The 24,178-nt window shown below is 41.6% G+C and overlaps 2 protein-coding genes across 2 annotated transcripts; both read left to right on the top strand.

Moving 5' to 3' along the window:
- The first annotated feature begins 3,173 nt into the window (after window positions 1–3,173).
- On the top strand, window positions 3,174–20,317 carry mfsd2ab (major facilitator superfamily domain containing 2ab). The gene is made up of 14 exons (XM_037092465.1): window positions 3,174–3,455; window positions 6,663–6,788; window positions 7,750–7,874; window positions 12,975–13,098; window positions 13,906–13,984; window positions 14,087–14,256; window positions 14,396–14,486; window positions 15,120–15,241; window positions 15,469–15,552; window positions 17,173–17,256; window positions 17,431–17,543; window positions 17,646–17,789; window positions 18,149–18,325; window positions 18,413–20,317. The coding sequence occupies exons 1-14, from the start codon at window positions 3,366–3,368 to the stop codon at window positions 18,465–18,467; spliced, it is 1,584 nt and encodes a 527-aa protein (XP_036948360.1). The 5' UTR covers window positions 3,174–3,365; the 3' UTR covers window positions 18,468–20,317.
- Window positions 20,318–22,289: 1,972 nt separating this feature from the next.
- On the top strand, window positions 22,290–23,911 carry LOC119016560 (SOSS complex subunit C-like). Its single transcript, XM_037092468.1, has one exon. It carries the CDS (start codon window positions 22,509–22,511, stop codon window positions 22,818–22,820), a length of 312 nt encoding a protein of 103 aa, XP_036948363.1. The 5' UTR covers window positions 22,290–22,508; the 3' UTR covers window positions 22,821–23,911.
- Window positions 23,912–24,178: the final 267 nt, after the last annotated feature.

Raw genomic sequence — 24,178 nt, 5'->3', positions numbered from 1 at the left:
CGATTTTTGCAAAATATAAATAATGCTTCTCTCCTGTGTCTTTATTTCATTTTGCTTTGTCGCCTTCTCTCTCTTTTATCCTCCGGGATATTAAACCCATTCAACCTCTGTCTGTCAGTCTTGCAGTTTGAAATATTACCCTCGTGTCTCAAATCTTCCTTCCTGCTGTGTGAAATGAGCCTCACAGACAGACAATATTGTCACTGGCAGACGGAAATATTGCGGCATTAACACAACATTTTGCAACAGGCCTGTAAGCCTTGGCTCCAGATCTTTTCACTCCTTTCAAATGAGACCAAAGGCGAGGAGATGACTGATGAGTGACATTTTAAAATCTGAAACAGTTGGAGAGCATTTTTCCTTACCAAGAGTAATCTGCAGAAAGAAAAGGGCCTTTTTTTATTTGTCTTCCAGTGTTACTGTTGTGTTATTTACCAACACAGCTTCAGCCAGGTCATGCCTTATCTAATCTGCAGTATGTTGACTCACATTGATTTGTCTGTAGCAATACAAATTTGCACCACGTGTGCGTAAGGTCTTAGCTTGGCTGTACAGTTGGCAAGGTCATGGTTCAACAAGGAGTTTAATAATGCACCTGGGACAGTTCCCCTTTGGGTGTGTGTAAACAAATAGGTGTATGGTCAGAGATAGGCCTGCCTTGTCTGTGCCTTTTTAGCCAGGTTAGGCAGCAGGTGTGCGTGTACCTGAGGCCTGTGTGTGTGTGTGTGTGTGGGGGGGTGGAAAGACTGTGTGCATTCTTGGCCATAAGTAAACACTGCAAACATCTATAAGTCTCCCGCGATCCAGAGTTTCCTGCTGGACACAGAAGAGTATTCAAACTCACCACCAGTTGTGGTGTGCATATACTGCAAACGTATACTGTAGGCTCCCAGGTATGTGTGCTCAGCTAAAACAGGAACATATACGTGCACAGCCTCTCGACAGGGCAGAACACGATTTGTAAATAAGGACCTCAGTCTGCCGTAGAGTTTGAGGCAGCGAGCCGGCGACCTCTGACTAGCCGCATGAGAAAAGCTGTTGTTGGCTCCGCCACACATGAGGGACCTCGTGTGTGCTTCCATTTAGCAGCCAGGCTATATGTGTGTCCGTATTAAAAGATGATAAAATGGTCGCTTTGAACCATCTTCATTGATGGTCAGTACAGAGGAAGGTGGTCACTTTGAGTTGACAGCAGTATGCAGGACATGTTACGGTTGAAATATAGAGCATGACCGTAGCAGTTATACACACACGCTGCAAAACCACTCATTTGTTAAAACAAATAGTCGCAGCAAAATAGCTGAAATATGCAAAATAGCTGTTTGTGTAAGCAGATGACCTCGATTCCATGACTTTCATCCACACACTAGAACCAAACTGTGCAGGTATTCACAAAATATTTAAAATATAATTCAGCAACTCATAAAAACACATTTTGGGTCATATTTATATAACTGAAACTTATATCTGCAGCATTGTTCAGACTCTGTTCTGTAAAGTTTGTATTATATATGCAACAAGGGAATTTAGTGTGTCAGCTGAGGGCAATGTTGATTTTACAATGTCTTTGGTATAGTGGGTGAGAATATCCAGTAAGGAATGTATGGTATCTAGAAATACTGCTTTTGGTGAAATGCTTTTACATATGCAGGGAAATCTAGGCAAAATAATGCAGAATATATCTACACAGATAAATACTGTATCTGATCTTTGCATAACAAATTTACTCTGATTAATGTATTAATTCGTTGGTCATAATGGTGAACCTCTTCCTGCCAGAGATGCATTTTGATGTTTGAGGATATTTGTTGAAAGAAAACGCCCACACAACAAATAAACAATAGAAAGTAATTAAACAAATGCCATATTTTAGAATTTTAGTTGAAAACTTTTTTTAAAAAATGCACTTAAATTAACATCACATTAACACAAAATAACGTGAATACTAGCAGTTTTTACTTCATGATGTTGATGTATTGTGTTGCAGAGATGAAGCGAGCATATCAGCCAGCTAACACATGTCCCGGTCCAAAGCTCTGGTGTAAACACTTCCCTGGTCCCTGAGCTCCGGGTCGGAACCTCGAGCTGCACGGCTACCTGAGCGAGCAAGGGCAGCAACAGTTAGCAGAGGTTAGCGGTTACTCTGTAGATATGCTAACCTCTGTTTTTATTGAGTATGATTTGACAGGTGGCCAATTCACTTTCAAATATTATAGACAGTAACATAACAGATGGGGGATGAAATACAGAGTGAAACTAGGGATGCACTATACTGGATTTCTGCAGATATCCACCATGCCGATGTTTTCCAACTCACACTTGCTGTGTTTCCATCTCATCACAGAGAACATCAAGTCTTTCTTGAAGTGGAATTAACAGTGTTATGCCTCCTACTATTGTAACAACCAACTGACTGTTGCAGAAAAATAATACTTTTGAAGGTTTTACGGTTTAGAGCTTCATCTTATCAGCGTGTCATTTAGGCAGAGATAAAAGCCTTTAACATCCATAACTTAAACTACAGAGATCTATATCGTATTTGGGATTGCACAGATGTGTGCAAACTGTTGTTGAGTTTCAACCCTCTTGTAGGAGGGTTGGACAAATACTGAGGTCATAAGACAAATCTCCACACACACCACACCCTCTTACTAAATGTTACTTATGAGTAATTCACATAAAGTTAACTTATTAATTCTGCAGGTTTATATTTCACAACATCTGAATGCAACTCTGCTGCAAGGGATAAAACTCTGGACACTGAATCCATCATTCCTATTGTCTTCTGAAGGTAGACAAATTTAAATCTGTGAGTCAGTCTACTAAACATCCCACCAGGTGTAAATTCACAAAGGACGTGACCTCAGTGCAGCTCTGGACTCTGGAGCGGTGTGTTTGTTTATGGATATGCACCATGTGACACTTTTCTCTGGAAATGAAAACAATTGCAATCATTTGCCTGTCACAGCTGTTTGCAGCCACTGATGAAACTCTGAATTTTCTTCAGAAAGTTCCCCAGGGAGAGAGTTGGACTTCATCTCTCCTGGCTGCAGTCAGATGACTCACATCAGGATAGTCTGAGCAGCCAGTCAGCAGCCTGACTGTGACCCTCCTCCAGGGGGGCGGGGTTAGGTGTGGGGTGAATGGCACGTTGAAGGGGCGTGGACCTTCTCAAAAATTACTACATCCACCCATACTGCCACCGCATCCACTCAGTTCTCAAACAGATTGTGTGTGTAACACACGACGATACGACTGGACGTGTTTCTTCGAGCCTTTTCTCAGAAGACCTACTCGATATTCCTCACATTTTTCCTCTTCGTTGGTGTGCGTCAAGTTCAAACCAAGAAGCCAGATTTTCTGCTATGGCTAAAGGAGAAGGAGGTGAACAATACTCCAACGCCAGTTTATTGAATAAACCGGTCAGCTCGGATGGCATCCAGCTCGCCAGAAAGGTGAGTTAATTCATTCATTTGGAAAAAAAAAAGGGAGTATATTGTTTTTCTAAACACCTCACCAGATAGCAGTAGATGGGGATGAACCTGGTTTTGACGGGAATGTATGTTGAGCATTTGAATGAATGGAGCACACCGGGGTCTGGTGGAGTGACACTTCCAGGGAGTGGGTCTGGTACGTTAGCTAGGCGCGCTGTGCCCATTGTGGTATGTCGACACAAGAAATATGCACCGAAATATGACTCGAAAACATTTAAAATGAACGAATGATGGTTTAAAAAAAAAAAAAGAAAAAAGAGAGAGAAATTCCAATATGCCATTTTTACTTGAGCCGACTCTCCCTCCTCTGATCCTCAACCTTATCACGAGACATTCTTCAAAACGGTTTAAATGGGACAAACCAACGATTTGGACCGAGCTAAACGCGGTTAAATATAGCACGTTTAAGTCATAATTTTTGTTTGCACACTGTAATGATGGTGGTTTTTGGTGTACTCATTACCCCAGCCACACAGAGCTAAAATTAAACCCTGAAAAAGCTACCGTTAGCTACTCCTCTTTCATAACGGCTGCATTTAAATATGATCTTCAGTTTATTGCCGTTGGTAGCTAGCTTGGTTCATTTAGCCGTAAAACGTTACACTGGAATCCCTCATTTGCATAATGGTCTCCCGTGTGAATTGTATTTAATTAGTTACATTTTAAAAATTCGGTTGCAGTGACACTGAACATGTGAGTCTTTAGGGTGCTGTCGCCGGGTAATAACATGACGTGTGCATGCTACGTTACATCTTCCATATGGATTTATTTGGGATTCTGTCGCCAAAAAGGTGTGTTTGAGTGCTGCGTTCACTGAAGCACCCATATGTCTGATAGACGGGAATCCAGTCATAACTGTTGCATACGCAAATCAAAACACAGCATATTATGAAATCGAAAATGTAACCGATCAGAAGTTTTACTGGCAGGGCTTCCGGAAGAAATGTGACGCAGTGCTTTGGATTGTGGCAGCGAAATTAGGAGGGGGAAATTGGCAGCAGCGTGATAATTCAGTGGTTGTTATGAAAAAGCGGTAAATGATCACTTTTCATCGTCACCTCTTCTTCTCATAAAGTGTCCTCGGTTGTCGCAGAAAATCCACACTGAAGGTGGTATTTAGAGTGCTTTTTTGGAGGGTAATTCCCATGTTTCCTGCTGCTTTGAATGCAACAGGAAGCTTCCAGCAAGGCGACGTGTCAGACACGGAGGCAGCAGCCAGACGATCATTTCCCAAAAACTCATCCGAAATTAGATTTAAAAAGAAAAAAAATCTATCGCTAAATATAACATTACTAAAATCGTTTCTGCACAGTTAGAATAGACCCCACCTCTTTTCGGATGGGCTTTTGATGTGCGCATGTTTTCAGTCGTCAGTGGGATCTTATCATCACTGGTGGCGCTGATAAGAGAAGTGGTAGCCTTTCAGATGTTAGGGGTGGCCAGTTTTCATGTCAGGTCCGTTGAACACTGCTGGACGTCCTCCTGAGATAAACTCTCTGTAAAGGAGGCTGAAAACACCAACGATTTACTTTCACCCTCTGCTGTAACTGATTTAATAGGATGGGTGATGCAAAGAGTCATTTAAGTGGATCGCTTTAAAGCCCTGTGACACTAATTCAGTGTTACAGTGATGACACCCTAAAAGAGTTCTATTACACAGTATGTACATTCACTGTAATGTCATGTTACATCAAGGAGTGGCAGAAGCGTGTAGACAGGTAGAACAGGTGTGGGAGGAACATGTAAGAGTTTGCAAAAATGCTTTGGTTTGAGATCTTCGTCATCACGAGTCAGGGTTAGGTTAGGTTTGATCCCTGAAACCCAGCATTCACCACCATGGAGACATCATCAGCACGTAGTCCCACCTGTTGTGATGCCAGCAGCCATTAAGATCATTCGCTAAAGTCTCTTATCTTTTGATGGTGCTGGTTCCTCGCCTGAGCCCCAGAGTGTGTTGTCATCTAAATAGAGCCCGCGTTGGCTGTATCAACAAGACAGAGGCCGGTTCATTCAGTCACAGTGAGGTTTTGTGTTGTGGCGTGACCTAAGACGCACTGTCCGTTTTCTGCTCAGACTTGAGGAGCACCGAAATGTGGCAGCAGTTCAAGGTCCTTTTCATGAGCTGGTGATGCTATCTCCTATCTTTTCTCCAAGGCCATAACAGTATCTTCATTCACCACCAGTGCGATGAGGAATTCTTTACCCGGCTGAAAAGAGGGCAGATTAAGTGGCACCGAAAAGAACCTTTTGATTGGCCAGGGAGGAGGGTGTGTTTTCACCCGTCTTTGGGCAGCAGTGGTCAGAGCACTGGTTAAACTGCCAGCCGTCCGTCTCAGATACTTTGCCAGTTCAGCCTGCTGCCAAGCGCTGTCAACCGTTCCTCTTTAGTGTGGTGTTGTCATGCCCTGGCAGTGATCAGCAGAGATTTGTGTCGCTATTAGAGGAGTTGTTTAGTGTCTGTCTGCTGAGGAAATTATTACATCTACAGTAGAGAAAATGGAAAAGAATGAGCGCCTGTAAGCAAACCAAGGGTTTCTTGTTTCCCAGTGGCTCTCTGACTTCTGCCTAATACGCTGCACGATGGCTAGCTTTTTGCCAGCTGAACTCTCTGCTTTTAAGACTCTGGCGATTAAGAATTTAGGCCACATTCCTAACGAGGCACTAAAAATGTGTTGTCTTAATTAGAAAGTGAGAAAGACTTAGGCTGAAAATTGGAGTAACAACAGGTTTAGGATTTGCTTGTTCAGAAAGAAACTGAGAAAGTTACCCATTTATAAGCCCTAGGGATATACTTGTATACTGCATTGTATTGCAGTCACCCTGCTTGGAACCTGCTCATGCTTAGGCCCGTCAAACCCCGAAAAAATTGACCGACAGCTTTAGGACACCTTCTTTAAAATATGTAAATGTTGACTGTCTAAGCTACCTGAAATCATATGCAAGGTATCACCTCTCAGAAGATAAACAGATCTTATTGGAGCTGCAGCTATCTTCATTATAGATTAATCTGCCGTTTGTCAAACAACTCATTGATTTTAAGTTAAGTCTATAAAAAATGTCAAACTCATAACTGATAAATAAAATCCACTTTTAGTTCTAATGTTGTTGATAATTTTACTTCATTAACTTTGTCTTTTTTCTCTTATTTCCTTGTTTTTTTTTCCACAGCACGAGCACAGGAACAGACTGTCAGTCTGCAACAAGATCTGCTATGCCATCGGCGGGGCACCCTATCAGATCACAGGATGTGCATTGGGCTTTTTCCTGCAGATCTACCTGTTGGACGTAGCTCAGGTGAGTTGGCTGTGATCTTTTCACACCTGTCCAGAGATTTAGTGTCACTTTCATATTGCAGACCTAATTATAGCCCCCTGCTGCCCTTTGAGGACCACCTCCCTGTGAACATACTGTGCTAGTACTCTTGTCCTTCCATTACCCTGTCACAGTATGCGCGGTGGCATTTACAGACTCAAGGACAAGGAATCGTACACAATTTTTCCTGTGCCCTCGAGTCACCTCTCTCATAAGGCCACACACAGGGACATTGTGAGTGCCAAACCTTGCTAACAAAGGAGGCGATTATCCTGGAAAAATGAAGAGGTGGAAAAAGTTTTCATTATTGTCTCATAATGGAACTGTACTGTATGAACAGGCTTATACGGGCTTGCTCTGGGAAAACGTAGGGAGGGGGGTCCAGTTGGTAGCGCGATGAGGAGGGTCTCACTTTAATGGGCTCGGACACTAATCTGATGGTAAAGGCCAAAACAGCGTGTAAGTCAACCGCTTCCCAGGGGTTTAGCTTTGTCCTGCTACTAAGATTGTTGATTAAGAGTCTATTGGCCGACGCAGCATGGCGCAGGAGTACAGTCGGGAGTGGAGCATTCATCATGCCTGGCTTCCAGTCAGGCTTGTCTCATCTGGATGAACAGCAGAAGGGCTTAGCTGCCAAATGGCACCTTCACTGTTTGACTTGATTCTTGCTAAGTGCTGCCTTTTGATTATTGAGTTAAAACAAGCAACATTTCTCACTGCCTCATCAAACAGTTTCACAATACAAACTATGTTCCCTCGTCAGCTTGCTCATGACAGTTAGTCACTGTGGAATACATTAACAGTGCCTAGCCTTGGAAGCAGACAGATTATATTGCGCCTGATTTACAGGTTTTCTGAGCATCATGAAACAACCTACTGAATTGACAGTTGTGTACTTTTACAGCCACAGTTGCACTAATCTGCGTTTCTTCTCCTTTTGTAGCTGGATCCCTTCTATGCCTCCATCATCCTGTTTGTTGGCCGAGCATGGGACGCCATTACAGACCCCACAGTGGGCTTCCTGGTCTCCCGAAGCCCATGGACACGTTTCGGACGGATGCTGCCCTGGTACGACTTGTTTTCTATGATGACTATGATGATCTATTTTTAAAGCTTTTTAGTACATCTGGGAGATTGTCTTGAGAGTATCGTTCTCCTCCAGCTCTAATATTTCCTCACCTCATCTAGTCACACCATTTCCATTACCCCACTGGTATGTCATCAAAGAACTGGTCACACATTTGCAGTAGGAAATGCTGATTGAGTCAGAGCTGCTAGTGGAAGTTTTCCAACCAGATACTGTACATGTGTCATTGTTTGGGGGCGGGGCCTGTGCCTCCTCTGTCACAGGAGGGGTTACTGTGGGTCATGCTGATGCAATTCCTGCTGTACGACTTCGTTATTGCCCACACATGCGTCCTTGTGTCTGTTCTAGCCCCCTCCCCCTTTTTTTCATACGCACACACACATCCTCTATGAATACAGGCCATTAAGGCATGTCCCTGAAGAATGTGAAAACTCTGAAATGGTCAGGGATGGACTGCTAAAGCCAAAATGCAAAGAAAGTTCAAGCCTTTCTGTTTTTATCACAAACAAATATAGGGAGTTCCTGCAGGTGCTAGACTTGCACATTTACCACACCATGGCTTTTGGCATAGCATTGACAAATATAGCCCCTGCCTGCTACCCAGTCTGCTTCTGTCAGCAGCCAGGAGGACTCAGATAACTGGATCCATATATGTTTGAATAAAGAGCTAATTCCAGCTTTTTGATATTTTTATAAGGGCCTTTTTGGACAGGACTCCTATTCCTATATTTCAATATATATGCTCTTTTTTCTTTTTTACAATAATCCCTCTATAGTGCTTCACATACACTTGTGACAAATATATGTAGAAGGCAGGACGTGTTGCAGTTTGACAATTGATTGTTTTAAATGGACCCTGCCTCCTTTCCAACTTCAGCTTTTAGCCTCAGTTTCCTCTGAGAACATCTTGTTCTTCTTCTTCAGTTATGTGAAAAATGAATATTTGACATTTTGTTTGTATTATTACCTCATTAATATTGTAAATATTACATTTTTCTCCTTAAAAACTACATAGCCCCCTTTAAAGGTATTTAAGGATTTGGGGGGGAAAAAATGACAGCTATTATTTGGTTTTTCCTGTCTGTTTGACCAGAGCAACAGTGACATGCCCTCATAAAGAGCAACACAGCCAGAAGCTAAATTAATGTTAGGATGTTCACTTTGTGTGGCAGCAGGGCTGAGGGAGTGGGAGGCTTATGATCAGACCTTTTTCACAGAAGGTTACTGACCCCCTTTTTCTTTATAGCTGCTATATCCCCTTCCCCCACACCTCTGCCTCTCAACCTTAGAGCAGCCTACTTGCCTAGATATCTCATGAGTTATCAGTCTGTCCATGACTAGTGCATGAGTGTTAACCGCACTTCCTGCATTGTCAGAAGTATTTCAGACCTCTTTCATCTCTCATGTCTAACAGGTTTCCTTCAAACTGTTACGTGAGTGAAGTGTAGGGTGTCAGTGAGATGCTGGATATAGGAGTGATCTCCTGTCAACACCGGAGATGTTTTAGAGCTTCTGTTCCCTCAGTGTTGAGGAACATGCTGTGCCTTACAGAGCGAAAAGGTGACAAGACTTGGTAAATGTCTCAGAGGGCTCCGACAGCACCTATAATGAGCAGCACAGGGAGATGCAGGGCCTGCTTGATTAAAATATGGTCTCCCCAGCTGCATATGAAATGTGTGCACCTTGTGAAAGAAGGGCGATGAACCCAGTCGCAAAGGTCTCGCGTGGCCCCCTCCTCAGTTTTAATGTTCCCATGGGTGTACATACACAGAAAACACCTGCTTAATGAATATAGAATACAAAGGAATGGTATTCCTCCCCAGCTGTTGGCTAGCAGTTCCCATGAAGAGACAGATACCTACCTCTGTGGTTGGGAAATGAAGCGGTGGTGGTTACAGATAAAAACACTGAAGTAGCTTCTTGTTGTGCAGGTTTAAGATGGAGGTTTTGTAAGCAACAAATCTCATATGGAGACTTCAGTGCTATAATATGATTAACAGAAGGAGCTTAAACATTGGAAATATTTTCTCAAAAGTTATCATTTTTAGATTTCTACATGTTATCTTGACTTGCTTATTAATCCCAAAAATGTAGAATGCATCCTGTTGTTGGAGACTTAATGTTTGTGAATTAAAGTCAGCTTGATTGAACTAATGTGAGGGAGGGCTGAGGCTGTTAAATCATTGTTTCAATTTTCAGCTGACATCAAGATGCTGATGTTTGAGATCTCAAAAGTGGGTCATAGTACCGCTGCCCGTGCAAAGCGAGATGCAACTCGCCCATGTATTGTCAGAGATGGGTGTGGACCCGGGGGCTGCTGGAGGAAGAAGGGGATGGAGGAATGATTGGCATGTTTCGTTCACATTACAGTCAGTTGGGTCGTAAAAGATGTGAGGAGATGGTTGCGGTGAGAGCAGGGAGGAAGCAGCGGAGAGGCAGCCAGAGCTGCTCCATCTTAAAAGCTCCCTGTCAGGGAGTGGGGGAGGGTAGAGTGGGATAGGCTTGCTTCTCATTGGTCCAGCCCACAACACACCACACGTGTTAGCCAATGGCATGTCAGCTTTGGGCTGTGAAGGCCCCAGTAGGATTTTTTAAAGACTGGCTGAGGAATCCTCGAGGTTATTAGAGTTCAAGTTGCAATGCACGGTTACACTGAGAGGCTCTGATGCTGCAGAGCTGCTGGAGCAGTCACAAGTGACAGACTGCAGGTTTCCTGCTATTCCCTAAACATGCATTTAATTTGATTCACTTGGACACTGTTGAGCATCTGAAGTTTTTATTAGTACCTCAAAAAATACAGGTTTTGCTTAATGTGAATTTCAAATTCATCAAAGTGTGCTGGAGGATGTGGGTAGTTTTACCTTACTATTTATGTATTTATTTTACATAAAGCATGAGTTATTATTTTTAATGTAGTTACTGTCAAGTCAAGTCTTCAAAACTAGAGTCAGCCTGACTGATATATCTGATGGCCAATATTATTGATTGGTATTGGCCAATCACAAATATATTGGTATCAGTGTGAAGCATTTTTTTTTTTTTAGATTGTTTTGCGGGAAAAGATGCTTTGGATGCTTGAAAATAATATTTTAGTATGGTGTAAAGTGCTTGCATTTTGGGTAAAGTGTTGGATGTTTCAGGCCTAACTGCTTTACTTTAATAATAAATAGTTTTATATTGGCTCACTAAAGTAGGATGCCAAGGCTACTCACAGACAGTTGACACATTTTGAAACATGAAACATTTATGTGTTTCATTTGGGAAAAAAAAAAACCCCAAAATTTAATTTGGTTGTTTATTGCAAAATGATTTAATATGATCATTTCAAGCTCATATAAGTCTATAAATATGTCATTTAAAAACGGATGGAAGTTAAAAGAGCTTTTAAATACACTTTGAAAATGCTTCAAAAGTGCTTGAATTTGATTATGAAGTTTACGCTGGTGTCATTTTAGACAGCAGGTTAACCTGTAAATGATCCTGCCTTCGTTACATGTCTGTCACAAGAGTTTGATGACCACATTTCATGGAACATTGCCAAAAATGTGTGTATATCGGTGAATATATAGATGTGTGATTTTTTTTTTCTTTACTTCTGTACCCCTTTTTATTGGCATCAGCTTTGTTGTTATCTTTAATTACAGTTTCTCACCTACCCAGCCCTATGATGGCTGCCAAGACAACATTTTTGCATATTGCTGTCGGTGTATATGACATGTTCCCACAGACAAAGATGGACTGAAAGCTGTAAAGTGCTTATAAAATAACCAGTCCCGAGTCAGCGCGGCTATTTCAGAGGACATTTGAATACGGTCCGGGGGGGGGGGGGGCATTTGACTACTATTTATATGGCCTACTACTTATGTCACTGCACTAATGCAAGCACAGTGCAACTGTTGGCTCAGTCTTGCAGCCTGTCTGAGAACAGCATACACTGAAGTCAAATCAAGTTCCATGCATACATGAGTAGGTGTTGGTCCCTTTTGGCACAGAAGAAATAAGCTTAAAAAAAATGCATTCCGAAGTGTAATGTCATCTCTGTGCAAAGCACCTGCTTTGACTTGCGCACCGCGCCCACAGTGGCTTTACACAAGTGTGCAGTTAATCACGCCATACGTGGGAGAGAGAGTCTGAAGAAAGCTGCTCCTCCGGATGTGTCTGTCTCTGTGAAGCACACGATGTTTAACAAACGCTGTGTTCTTGTAAGAAAGGCTTAAGGTGGTCAGTTTTCAGTCTGTAGTGAAGTTACTTTGATTGGACATCAGTCGCTGCCGTGCGTCATTTCTTATTTATGTTTATGACAATGGCATGCTGCTACGTGGGTCACTTGTGATGCGTTTATGAACTCACATCCTGTCTGATGGATCACCTGATTAACATTTCCCGTAGAGAATAGATGGACAAGCAGGATGCCTGTGCTGCTTCCTGTTCCTGTGGAAGAGGTGTGGTTTCATTCACAATCTGGTATGTGATTGGAGAAAGTTGGTCAGACCATAGCAGAAAGGAAGTGACTAATATGATATAGTGAAATCATGCCAGAGTAGAGTTCTTTAAAGTGACCTCATGTTGGTATTTACGGGATTTTAGACGTATGATGAGGAGGAGGAGGCTGAATACAGGATGGCATGGATGTGCTTATGAAACTTGAATGTCATGTTCTTATTCATATCAACATTCTTCTACTGCTAACACACATACAGATGCCACAATGAAGCATTTTTTACCAAAGGGAAAAAAAATCAAATGAGTCCTCTGTACATGATGACATCATAGCAAGTGTTGTTTGGCAACATTTCCCCCAACATAACCGCTACATCCACGCCTGAAGGCCGACCCGTTTCATGAAAGTGAAGGCAGAGAATACTGTCTCTCTGTATTTGATAATCAGCGTGAAGAAAAGTTGGCACAAATGCAATGAAAGCCACCCTCAAACAATTTGTTATGTAACGTGTGGCCCCTCTCTTTATAAAAGCTGCTAATTGTTTACAGAGTCTGAATGTTTCGCACACACGAGTAGGCTCACGTTTTTGGACAGCCACTGATGTTGTTGTTGTTGTTGTCTCTCCTCTGTTCCTCTGCAGGATCGTGCTCTCAACCCCTCTGGCTGTGCTTTCCTATTTCCTCATATGGTATGTTCCTCCATATGAGGATGGCAAAGTCATCTGGTACCTTTTCTTCTACTGCATCTTCCAGACCCTTCAGACTGTGAGTACCACACACGTACAGACACACACACACACACACACACACACACAGACACACACACTCTGCATGTGCTATTAAAATGACTCAATGTTGCACATAACACCTCATAAATGACTCCTTATTTTAAAATCAAAAGTTACTATGGGGTCAGTATTAAGTAAACTTAATTATAATTAATCTTTTTTCTTTTTTTTTAAACTGATTTGATGGTCACAATGTGTCACAATTTTTCCATCACATTCGGTCAGGAAGTATTGAATTGTACTATAATCTGAAATGATTAACGTCAAAGGAACAGTTCCACATTTTGGGAGAAACACAGTTTTACTGCAAAGAATTGAATGACAGGATTCATACCACTCTCATATCTGAGCAAGGAGAAGGTAAATGTACTGTAACATGAAGACTAGAACTGGTGGTAAAAAGCCAGCTTTGCTCTTTTTTTAAAGGCAACAAAATCCACCAGCACCTGTGAAGCTCACTTATTGACAACTGCTTTTTGTAGGGATTAAACAAACAAAATGTAATAATTGGTGAGTTTTGGGGGGGTTATGGTAGGCTGATTTTATTACATCTGGACTGAGCCAAGATAGCTTTTCTTCCCTTATTCAAGTTCTTTCCAGTTGTTGTTGAAGCCTCAGATTTAATTTACAGATGCTGGAGTAATCTTTTCACCTAACACTCTGCCAGAATGCAAACAAGCAAATTACCCAAATTGTGGAACAACTCCTTTTCTTCTCTGCATCACAATTGAAAAAGCTCTGTGCTCACTGTCCTCACTTTGTTCCTCTTTTTCTTTCCAATCAGTGCTTCCATGTGCCGTACTCTGCCCTCACTATGTTCATCAGCTCGGAACAGAAAGAAAGAGACTCTGCCACAGCATACAGTGAGTATCACTGCATGTAAAACTTCCTAAATTAGTTTCCTGACAGGCAAGACAAGTATCAAATGTCATCTCTTTAATATCTCTCGGTGTTTCCCCCACCAGGGATGACGGTGGAGGTTCTGGGAACTGTTCTTGGTACAGCCATCCAGGGGCAGATCGTGGGCATGGCGAATGCGCCCTGCCTACCAGGACCTGGTGACATTGTGGCCAACCTGAGCACCTCCTCAAAACTCCTCAATGACTCTGAGCCTGTTATTTCCCTGGAGCACACGGTAAACACACACATACTCATTCGTCACATTTGGCAGAAAATCCTAACAGCAGCTTTACTGTTCCAAGGAAAAATAACTTTAGTAAGACCGATGATGTTTGCTAACTGTTGTCTTTTCCCCTCTCGTTCCTTCATTACAGAGAGCGGCCTACATGATCGCTTCTGGTGTCATCTGTGCTATCTACGTCCTCTGCGCTATTGTTCTTTTCTTTGGTGTGAGAGAGCAGAAAGGTAAGGCATCAATCCGTCAGTCAAACTGGCTCTATTATTCACTCCTTTAATTGACTCATTTTGCTTGGCATTCAAAGCTAAAATTAGTGTAAAAGCCCTCAAATTAGGGGTGAATCACAGCGGATTTTATTTGCTTATGAAACTGCTTTATACATGTCTTTGAAATTGTGTCATATTTAACAGGTCATTAAAATATTTTATTAGAATTTTTAACTGTTAAATCCAACCATTTCTTTAGTTAAAAGTGCTGAGTTCATTGATTTTTGTCACTTTTCGAAAAACCATTAAAACCTCATTCGATCGAGTTAATCTCCCTAATTGGATGCACGCAAACACTCTAACCTGAACAGTGAACAGAGCCATCAGTGACGTTTCCACTCCAGTCCAATAGGGATGCAGAATCATAGCTGTCTGCTATGGTCTGACTGTGGGCTGACAGGCTGTGTGAGAGCACACAGGATGTGGGCCAAATTAGAAAGCTTGTGACCAGTGGCGGAACTAATAGAAATCCAGTAAAGACGAGCCCGCTTCTCCTGTACTGAACTGAAGATCAATGGCAACAGGAAAACACGAGTTAAAAAATGTACTCAAGTGGTAATTTTTAAAATCTTTGTTCATTTCTTTCTCTTCCAGAGTCTTCTTCTCGTCCCAGGTCAGAGCCCATGGGCTTCTTCCAGGGGATTAAGCTGGTGATGGGGCACGGACCCTATGCCAAACTGGTCATGGTCTTCCTCTTCACCTCACTGGGTTTCATGGTGAGTATAGAGACACCTACACACCTCTTTGACAATGGGCTTGGTTAGAGTGTGTCAATCCTATGTTTGTTTTTTGGTGAATGAATTCAACCAACTCACAACTCGCTGGTTTGTGCACCCAGCCACAGTTTACTCAGCGCCTGCGATGTTTGCCCGCGGCGTGTTTCCATGTTTGTGTTGAGGCAGTAGAATCTGACTGAGTGGGTCTCTGTGCTTTCGTCCCGCAGCTCCTGGAGGGAAACTTCGCCCTGTTCTGCAGCTCCACGCTGGGCTTCAGAAACGACTTCCAGAACATTCTGCTGGTCATCATGGTGAGTCCACGCACACACAGGAGGCATTTTCGGACACGCAGACATATAGGCAGTTCCCATGGTGATGGCCACATGTCCCTCAGCGTATGAACCCTTCTTTGTGTGGAATCAGTGTAGCCATTAGCTCTGAGTACAGACAAAAGCTTCCCTCCCAGGGCGAACACATAAATTGTCTTCAATTACAAGCCGGCTCTGTTCTTGGTTAGAAAGCAGTGTCTCCTGGCTGCACTTTTCCAGAATATGTGTCCACTCTGCCTGAATGCCACCCCATTCCCACAGACAGTCAAGGAGCCACACTTTTATTATCCTTTTATTTATCTCTCTTGACCCCTCTTGGAAAAAAAAGCTCATCTTCTCAAAGCATCACCTTACGTCCTGACAGGTATTAAAGCCAATTAATCCACAGATGTGCCTGCAGTAGCACGCACAGTACTACTGTATGGGCTGAGAAAGTGCAGGTTAGCGAGGGTGAAAAGATTACGTGCTTTGATCCTTGACTTTATGGAAAGGATTATGGAGCCAAGGCTGCGACTTTCTGTTGAACTACATTTATTTAGTGGAATGACTTTTCTTTTATGACAGAAAGCGCTCCTCATGAAGTTACCCATAATCCTCACCTGAGTAATCTGATGAGATGTGCGTCTAATCCTGGAAATGTGGATCATATTAGAGCAAAGATGAGTTAAACAACATTATACAAGTACTTGCTCTTGAGACCTTATTGTAAATATCAGGCTTTCACGTAGCACAATATCTAATCTCATATAGTATCCTGTTGTAGAGCTTTGCTGCTGCACGGCAAACAAACAGATTTTCCAGGGCTGGGCACTGTTTATGTCAGAGAATTAGCCATGTTTTTCTGATCTGTTTTATTTGGCAGGAACATACTGAAGTCAGTTGTGTAAAGCATGCTTTATGAGGCCTCTTTGGAAGATAAAGGCATGTTAATTGATAGTGATTGATTCATGAGAAGAAGGCTGTTAAGCCTCACAGTGCAGAGGTTGGTGTGATTTTGAAGAGGAAGTTCAGACACACTGCTGTTAGAGCAAAACATGAAAGCTGTGAACAGGAAGAAAATGAAGTGAGAAACCACATAAAACAGCGTTTGAAGCCACACAGAAATGACGATGTCTATCATTTATCTTTTTCATGAGAAAAAGGTGGGGGAAAAACATAGCTCCACGGCTATGTGTTATCTTTACCTTAGGCAAACAAGCAGGGGTCAGAGGCCAAACTGATCCGAGAGAGCCCTCTGCCCCTCCTGTAGAGTCATAGGGTGACCCCTGCGGAAGTTTGCATCACACGGAGCTCGAATTTGTTTTGGGAAGGGCCACAGAAACCATATTGTCTTCCAGCGTCACTGTTGTGTTTGGCAGGTGTGAGAGGTCAGATGTGTGCGTTTCTGCATCTCTGCACAAGTGTTGTCGAACTCAGAGACTAGAGCACATTGAGATTGTTTCTAATGACGTGTCTGTGCTGACTTTTAATGTTACACTGAGGGTCCTCCCTGTAAATGAGGGGCCTTTACTGGAATTTACTGAAACTTCTGTGAGTTTCTTTGTTTCATGTGTATCAAAACAAAACCAGCTGGGTAACCAGAATTTGTTTTTCCCTCTTCAGCTCTCTGCTACTCTGGCCATCCCCTTCTGGCAGTGGTTCCTGAGTCGCTTTGGAAAGAAGACTGCGGTTTACGCTGGCTCTTTGGTAAGGCCCACACCACTTCTAATTCAAATGAAGCCTGTAAGATTTACAGGACATAAGTCATATTCTTGGAGATTAAGGAAAATGGCTCTGCAGCCATTAAGAGACTTGTTCTGAGAAGTAAAGACGGCTGATCTTGTGTGCTTTAGTGGTCTAATGTGTTGCTGTTCCTTCCAGTCCGTGATTCCTTTCATGATCCTGGTGGTGTGTATAAAGAGTAACCTGATTGTTACCTACATCGTCTCCTTCGCTGCCGGAGTCGGAGTGGCTGCAGCCTTCCTGCTGCCCTGGTAAGAACCCTGCTAACTTCTATTTTTCCCTTTTATGTTTTCCTAACAGGAAGGCTATATGCATTTATGTTTAACCAATCTTAAACTGTCTATGTTTTTCAGGTCTATGCTGCCCGACGTCGTAGATGATTTCCAAGTGCAGAACCCTGACTCCACTGGCCACGAAGCTCTCTTCTATTCCTTCTACGTTTTCTTCACCAAGTTTGCCTCTGGAATCTCTCTTGGCATCTCCACACTCAGTTTAGAGTGAGTATTCTCTTAAGCTCACACAGTCTATATTTTTTATATTTTTCTGTATTTCAAATGTTTTTGTAGATGTTTCATTCACCAGAGTAGGACACAAAAAAAGAAGTCTAAATGAGGCCAAGCTAAATCTCTAGCACATAAATCCCACATCAAAGTGAGGAATTTGCTTTCATTAGATTAAGTACAGTAAGACTGTAGTGTAGAATCACATGACTGACTCCTCAGCAGACTGTTGGCCTTTGATCAGCGATTTTGTGCCTTCACATCGAGATCTTTGCTCTACTAAGAAAATAATAGATTACCACAGGAGCTGTTCCCCTCAACAAATTTCAGTGTCATGATGCCTCTTCTTTTTTCAGTTTCGCAGGTTACATCAGTCGAGGCTGCACTCAGCCAACAGCAGTAGATCTAACCTTGAAACTGCTGGTCTCCGCCGCCCCCGTGGCTCTCATCCTGATCGGCCTGGTCATATTGTACTGGTATCCGATCGACGAGGAGAGGAGGCAAGGCAACCGCAAACTGCTACAGGAACAGAGGTAAGGCAGGACATGTTTTACTCTGTTGTGTTACTGTGTTAGAGTGAAGCTGGACTCCAACTGATCACTCTTTGTTTTCTCTCGCAGGGAAAACGAGGCAGACTCAGAAACAGACTCCACAGAGCTGGCCAACATGGTGTAGCATATTTTAGAGACCCACAGACCAATCGAGCTATCGACTGGTATTTTGCACTGGGCGGGACCAACGGACCTGGGACTGTCGGACCAGACACTGCCCTGTCCAATCACACTGCTGCTGTTCCACCTCTACAACACTTGACTATGAAACATTTTCCCGGCATGAAATTCCCTCTCCTCTTTTGTTCAGTCCGATCTCAAAAGCCTTACTTTTTGTATGACACACTACTTTTGAGTACAAAAATCTTTCTTTTTTAAAAGTTGGCCCTGGTTCTCAGTTGAAGTTGCACAGAACCATGAAATGTGATGGGAGCATGTTTTGTCAGTGTTGCCATTATTGGTGCTACTCACTGGAGCTTGTACATAACACATAACATGAGCATTAATGACCTTGAGCACTGCGCTAAAATCAACTTGACAGCTGTGAGACGTGAACATTGTGAGAAACTTGAACAAACAGTGAAAACGCCTTAATTTTAGCCCTGATTCTGGGGTTAAGAATCCTGAAAACTGACAGACTGATACTCATGTCAGTCACCTGCTCTTGAGTCGTGACTTCATATGTATTTTGAACATGTTTAATTTTACAGTTAATCCTCACAGTTTACTTAAACCAGTCAGCCAGTTTGTGTTTCCTCCGCATTCCCATCCCACTTTTTTTTTAAAAGATGCCATAATATTGTGATATTGGAACTAGTGGCCTGAGTAACATCTGTGCTCTAAAGGGCTCCTTATGTACCATAAAACTTAAACCACTACAATACAACATTTTTTTTTATTTCACATAAAAATGTTTATCCAGCATTCGAATTACTCTCATTACCTTATTCATAGGACAGCTACTGAAGACAGGAAAGGCGTTTTTCTTTCCGTGACACTGAGAGTAGCCTCGACTACAGCCGGTACTAATTTAGTGACATTGTTATTTAAATATTTATTAGTTTTTTGATTTTACTGTTTTTGAATTCATGCTTGCTGGAAAGTCCTGCATCTTGCAGTATTTAAATCTCTTTAAAAACTTGTAAGGTTCCAACTGAATTAGACGTCTCAAAATGAGGAAAATGGGCTGTGAGTGAAACTTTTAAAAACATTTACACACCTTTTAATGCATGTTGCTATTGCTACTGTCTTTGCTCCATATGCATTCAAAAAGGGAAGCACATTAATGCGGGGAAAAAAAGAAGATTGAAAGATGTGGGAGTGAACGTGTCATTGCCCTTGAGTGTTTTTTGAATATGTCTTATTTGTTTGTATATATGTGTGTGTTTATTGAAGGAACAATGAGGATGCTATGTGATCATCTCAATCCCTGTCATGGAAGTGTGGATTGACATATTTCATATCACTGATATGGAAATGTGTACATAGTGTCATATGTTATACATACTGTTACATCTTCGATATGTTGTCTCTGACGACTGGTTTGCCGATGTGAAATTGTTCATATTTCTTCCTCTTTATTTTTCCCCCCTCCCCAGAGATTCCTTACTGTACACAAGAACATGGTGCCATTTTCACTCACTAAACCTGTAATAATTGTACATCGTGTAAATCTCACTCTGTTTTATTTTGCCAGTGTTTTTCTCTTTTAAGAACCTGTCAGTGAACTTTCCTCATCAATCTTGAGGCTGTAGCCAAATGTGTGAGCTTTAATCCCACAGGGGACACACAGATGCCTTGTGTACATGCCTCCTGTGCATATGTATATATTGTATGTAAACCTGTAAATATCTTTGATATTTGTGGCTGCGAGTGAAATGAACCTATGTACACTGTACTGTAGTTATTTAAGAAAAAATATTGAGATTGAAAAAGACATTGTTAATAAATACTAATTGGTAAGTGTACTGTGAATGAGTTGTAAGCATTCCTTGATTTAAAACTGTTCAACACAAACTTGATGTTAAAGATGAACAAATGTAAGAACACTCTGGATTATTTACATGTGTCATAAGGATAGGTAGCCATCACCTAACACCTACTGATGAGATAATACTATTTTAAAAGCTTCCTATCCTCAAAACACCTGACAGTGTCCTCAAAGGTAACCGGAGCAGGTTGTGAAAACGGCAGCAACAAAAGAGCCACATCAAAAATCAGATTTTAAAGATGTACAAATAGGGTTGTTTTTATTTGTAATTCACTTTTTATTGCCTTTTTTTAACATTTACAACAACACAGACATCCATGAAGATCTATATTTAAAAAAACAAAAAATAATAGAAAGTAAAACACACAGTAAAGAAAATAAAAGTAGATCCAGGTAAGCATCCTTAACATCCATCCATCTCCATCACTCATACGGTATCATGACAGTGTCCCTATCCTACTAAGTCACTCAGCACATCCTGCTTGTTGTTCACGCTAAAGATCAACTGTTCATAATTGGCTATCTTGGTCATCTCTGTCAACCATTTACTAAATAGGATAATGCTTTTTGTTTTCCGGAGTCTTAACACGATCCTGCAGCCTGTGGAGAGGGCCAGCCTGCACCATAGAGTCTGTAGAGCTGAGAGATCCTCCCCCTCTGTTAATAAACCTAATATGCAGAGTGCATAGTAGTAGTAACTCAGTCCTGAGTACATTATTAAGAAATGTTATTACATTTTCCCATAAGTTCCATGTCATCTACAAGCATGGTTTTGAAAGCGTACTGAATAATGAAGAGGAGACAACTCAACTGTGCCATTTTCCAGTCAAACACATCATGATGTGCAGAAATGATCGTCTTATTATTTTGGTTATTTCAAAGTTTATAAAGACAAACCCAGTGGTTCAGTTCACTGGACGCCCAGTTCTAGTAACACATTAAGTATTATTCATGGTAAACCACTGCCATCTAGTGTCAGGGTTTGGTCCCAATGTAGTAAATGAAAGTTAGATAATAGATAATGAAAAGTATAAGTCTGCAGTCACACTGCAGTCTACACTACAGGTGTAGTAAGTCAAACTACAGACTATATACTTTGACTTCTATAGGAGCAATGTCTTCTAAATGAATTCCATTCAAGGGTTTTTTGGAAAATACAGTTGACTTGAGACAGTTTAATTTCAAAACATACGACACATACAACATACAATTTCCATTCTCTGAGTTATTAGGCAGCTTTATGAGGACTAAAACTGATAAAATCAGAAATAAAAAACATATATATATATATATAGACTTATTTCTTTGTGATATGTCTGCTTCAATTTCCCTCCAATTTATTTATGTTTATATTGATTCAACTATTTATAGTTATAGTTCTGTATTTATTTCTGTATTTGTTTCACTTTGCATTTTTCCCCATATTAGCTCCACAAATGTATTTATTCCTGTAGACCAACTTGTTTTTACTTTTCCTCATGCATTTCTGCTCCTCCATGCAAATGAGGGAACCATCGTTCAAAGCAAACAGCAGGAATAAAAATTGATCAATGAATAAATACTTAAAATGGAAACTTAAAAAATTAAATAAATAGTTGAATTGATTCAGAGGTAAATTGAATCAGATATATCTATTCAGTCATATTTTATACATTTTGTTAATGCCTACTTTTATTTACATTTTTATTTTTGGTGCATTTAATAACATATTACTCAGTCTATTTAGCAATAGATATATATTTGTTATTAGTTTTTGATTGAATTATAAATCTTGCTTTGTGAACCCGCTTATCATCACATCGCCATCACAGTGCATATGATGTATTGTTGTGTTATGGCTCTTTCTTTAAAATCATAAATAACAGACACATTCAGTTTCCTGGCCAAATAAAGGAAGAGTTCGTGTAAATGCAGTATGAAGCTTGGCACAAGTCATGCGCTTTTATTTTGAAGGACAAACATTCGTACCGGAAGTGTTTTCCTTCTGTTAGCCTCCATCGCTGAGCGTGAAGCGGAAGCTCCTCAGCTTTTAAAAGTGCTTCTCTCTGCTTTTTCTCCATATCTGACAGAAACTACAACGACTCTAGCTGAACACGCAGCACATAACATAATAAACACTCTCGGTTATTTTCTTCATGGACTCGTAAAAGCCTTTGTGTTCACGGCTAACTTGACATGGCTGCTAACCCTCCAGGACCAGGCTTTCAGAACAAGACGCGGGTGGCCATCCTGGCGGAGCTGGACAAGGAGAAGCGGCGGCTGATGCAGGGCCAGGCCATGAACAGCCCCGGGGCCAACATCCCCCTGTCGTCCAGACCCAGCCTGAAGGAGGTGAGGGACAGCGCGGAGCAGCAGCACATCGCCGCCCAGCAGAAGGCCGCCCTGCAGCACGCTCACGTCCACTCGTCGGGCTTCTTCATCACCCAGGACTCCTCGTTTGGGAACCTCATCCTCCCGGTGCTGCCGAGGCTGGAGGCCGACCTCTGACTCTCAGTCTGCCGGCAGACACTGAGCAGTGCCTCGGCCCGGCTGGACATTCACAACAGCTCACATGCAAACACATTTCTTTGTCCTGTAATCAGTGTCATGTAGGTGTCCAAAAAGTTCTCTCACAGTATGAAATCTGACATTTGACCACAGGCACTGTTGCTCCATTAGCAGGGGTGTAGGTAGAACAAAGCAGGGTCCCCAGAAATAACAGTGCAGTCAATGGATGCATCCTGCAGTGATTAAACAATATGCATCATTCATGTTTTCAGTAATGATGATACAGACACATGACGTTATAAGAGTGTACAACTCGTTAATAACACACTAACTGCTCATGGACAATGGGGACAGCATCATCTGCACACTCATAGCTATAATCAATACAGGACTGTGATATTAAAACATGTCTGGCCACTGTACGCCTCCGGGAGAAAAAGAAATCTGCAAAAGCCCGAGAGGCAGAGCTGGACTACAGCACCAGCCAGGCAGAGGACCCAAGACTGTCAAGGGCTCCACAGCTCCAAATTCACTGTGTGTGCATTCGATGCACATGAGTTTCATCATTTAAAAAACTTAATAAGAATTTGTAAAACTAGCTTTTGATAGTAACTAAGGTCGTGCTGCTTTAAATACAGAGGTGGAATGTTATTAAGTACATGTACTCAAGTACTGTACTGAAGTACAAATTCAAGTTAGGCCTCTATGTGCTTTAATTCACTGTATCCATTTATGCAACTTTATACTTCTGCTCCACCACATTTGTCTGACGTCCCCTTCCTCACCAGTGAAAACCAGCCAGGTGTCCAGATGTGGTCACTCTTAATGTTTGTGATAAACCTGAGCTGTTTGTTCGTGAGAAGAATCTTCTCATATATTTAACTGAAAACCCTTGGACTAGCTGTGAAATGCAACAAAGCTGAAAACATCAATTGTTTATAGAAAATGAAGCATGTCTATAAAGTAGTTACAGTGATCGTTCTGTTGTGTGCACTGTTTTTGTATACTGTCTGTCGTATGTGCTGTCTGACGGTCATCTTGCTGTGAAGAGGAATTTCCCCTTTGGATAATAAAGTGTAAGTCTGAGTTCAGCCTCAAACATCTACAGCAGTAAAATACAACACATTAATGCAGCAGCAATATAAATCCACCCGAATCAAACATAACCATTAACAAGGACAAGCACCATTTTATGGCACAGTTTACTTTCATATTTTAAAAAATTTGAGGATAATTACTACTTTCATACTCTTATGTAATGTTTTGATAGCAGGACTTATACATGTAGTGGAGCATCAGCGTTATTCTATCAGCCTTATATGTAAAACATATAATAAAAGTTTACATTAAGTATATCA

Source organism: Acanthopagrus latus, chromosome 3, assembly GCF_904848185.1.
Source record: "Acanthopagrus latus isolate v.2019 chromosome 3, fAcaLat1.1, whole genome shotgun sequence".
Taxonomy (NCBI): domain Eukaryota; kingdom Metazoa; phylum Chordata; class Actinopteri; order Spariformes; family Sparidae; genus Acanthopagrus; species Acanthopagrus latus.
The sequence above is the reverse complement of the archived record's forward strand: the minus strand, read 5'-3'. Positions and strand labels throughout refer to the sequence as shown.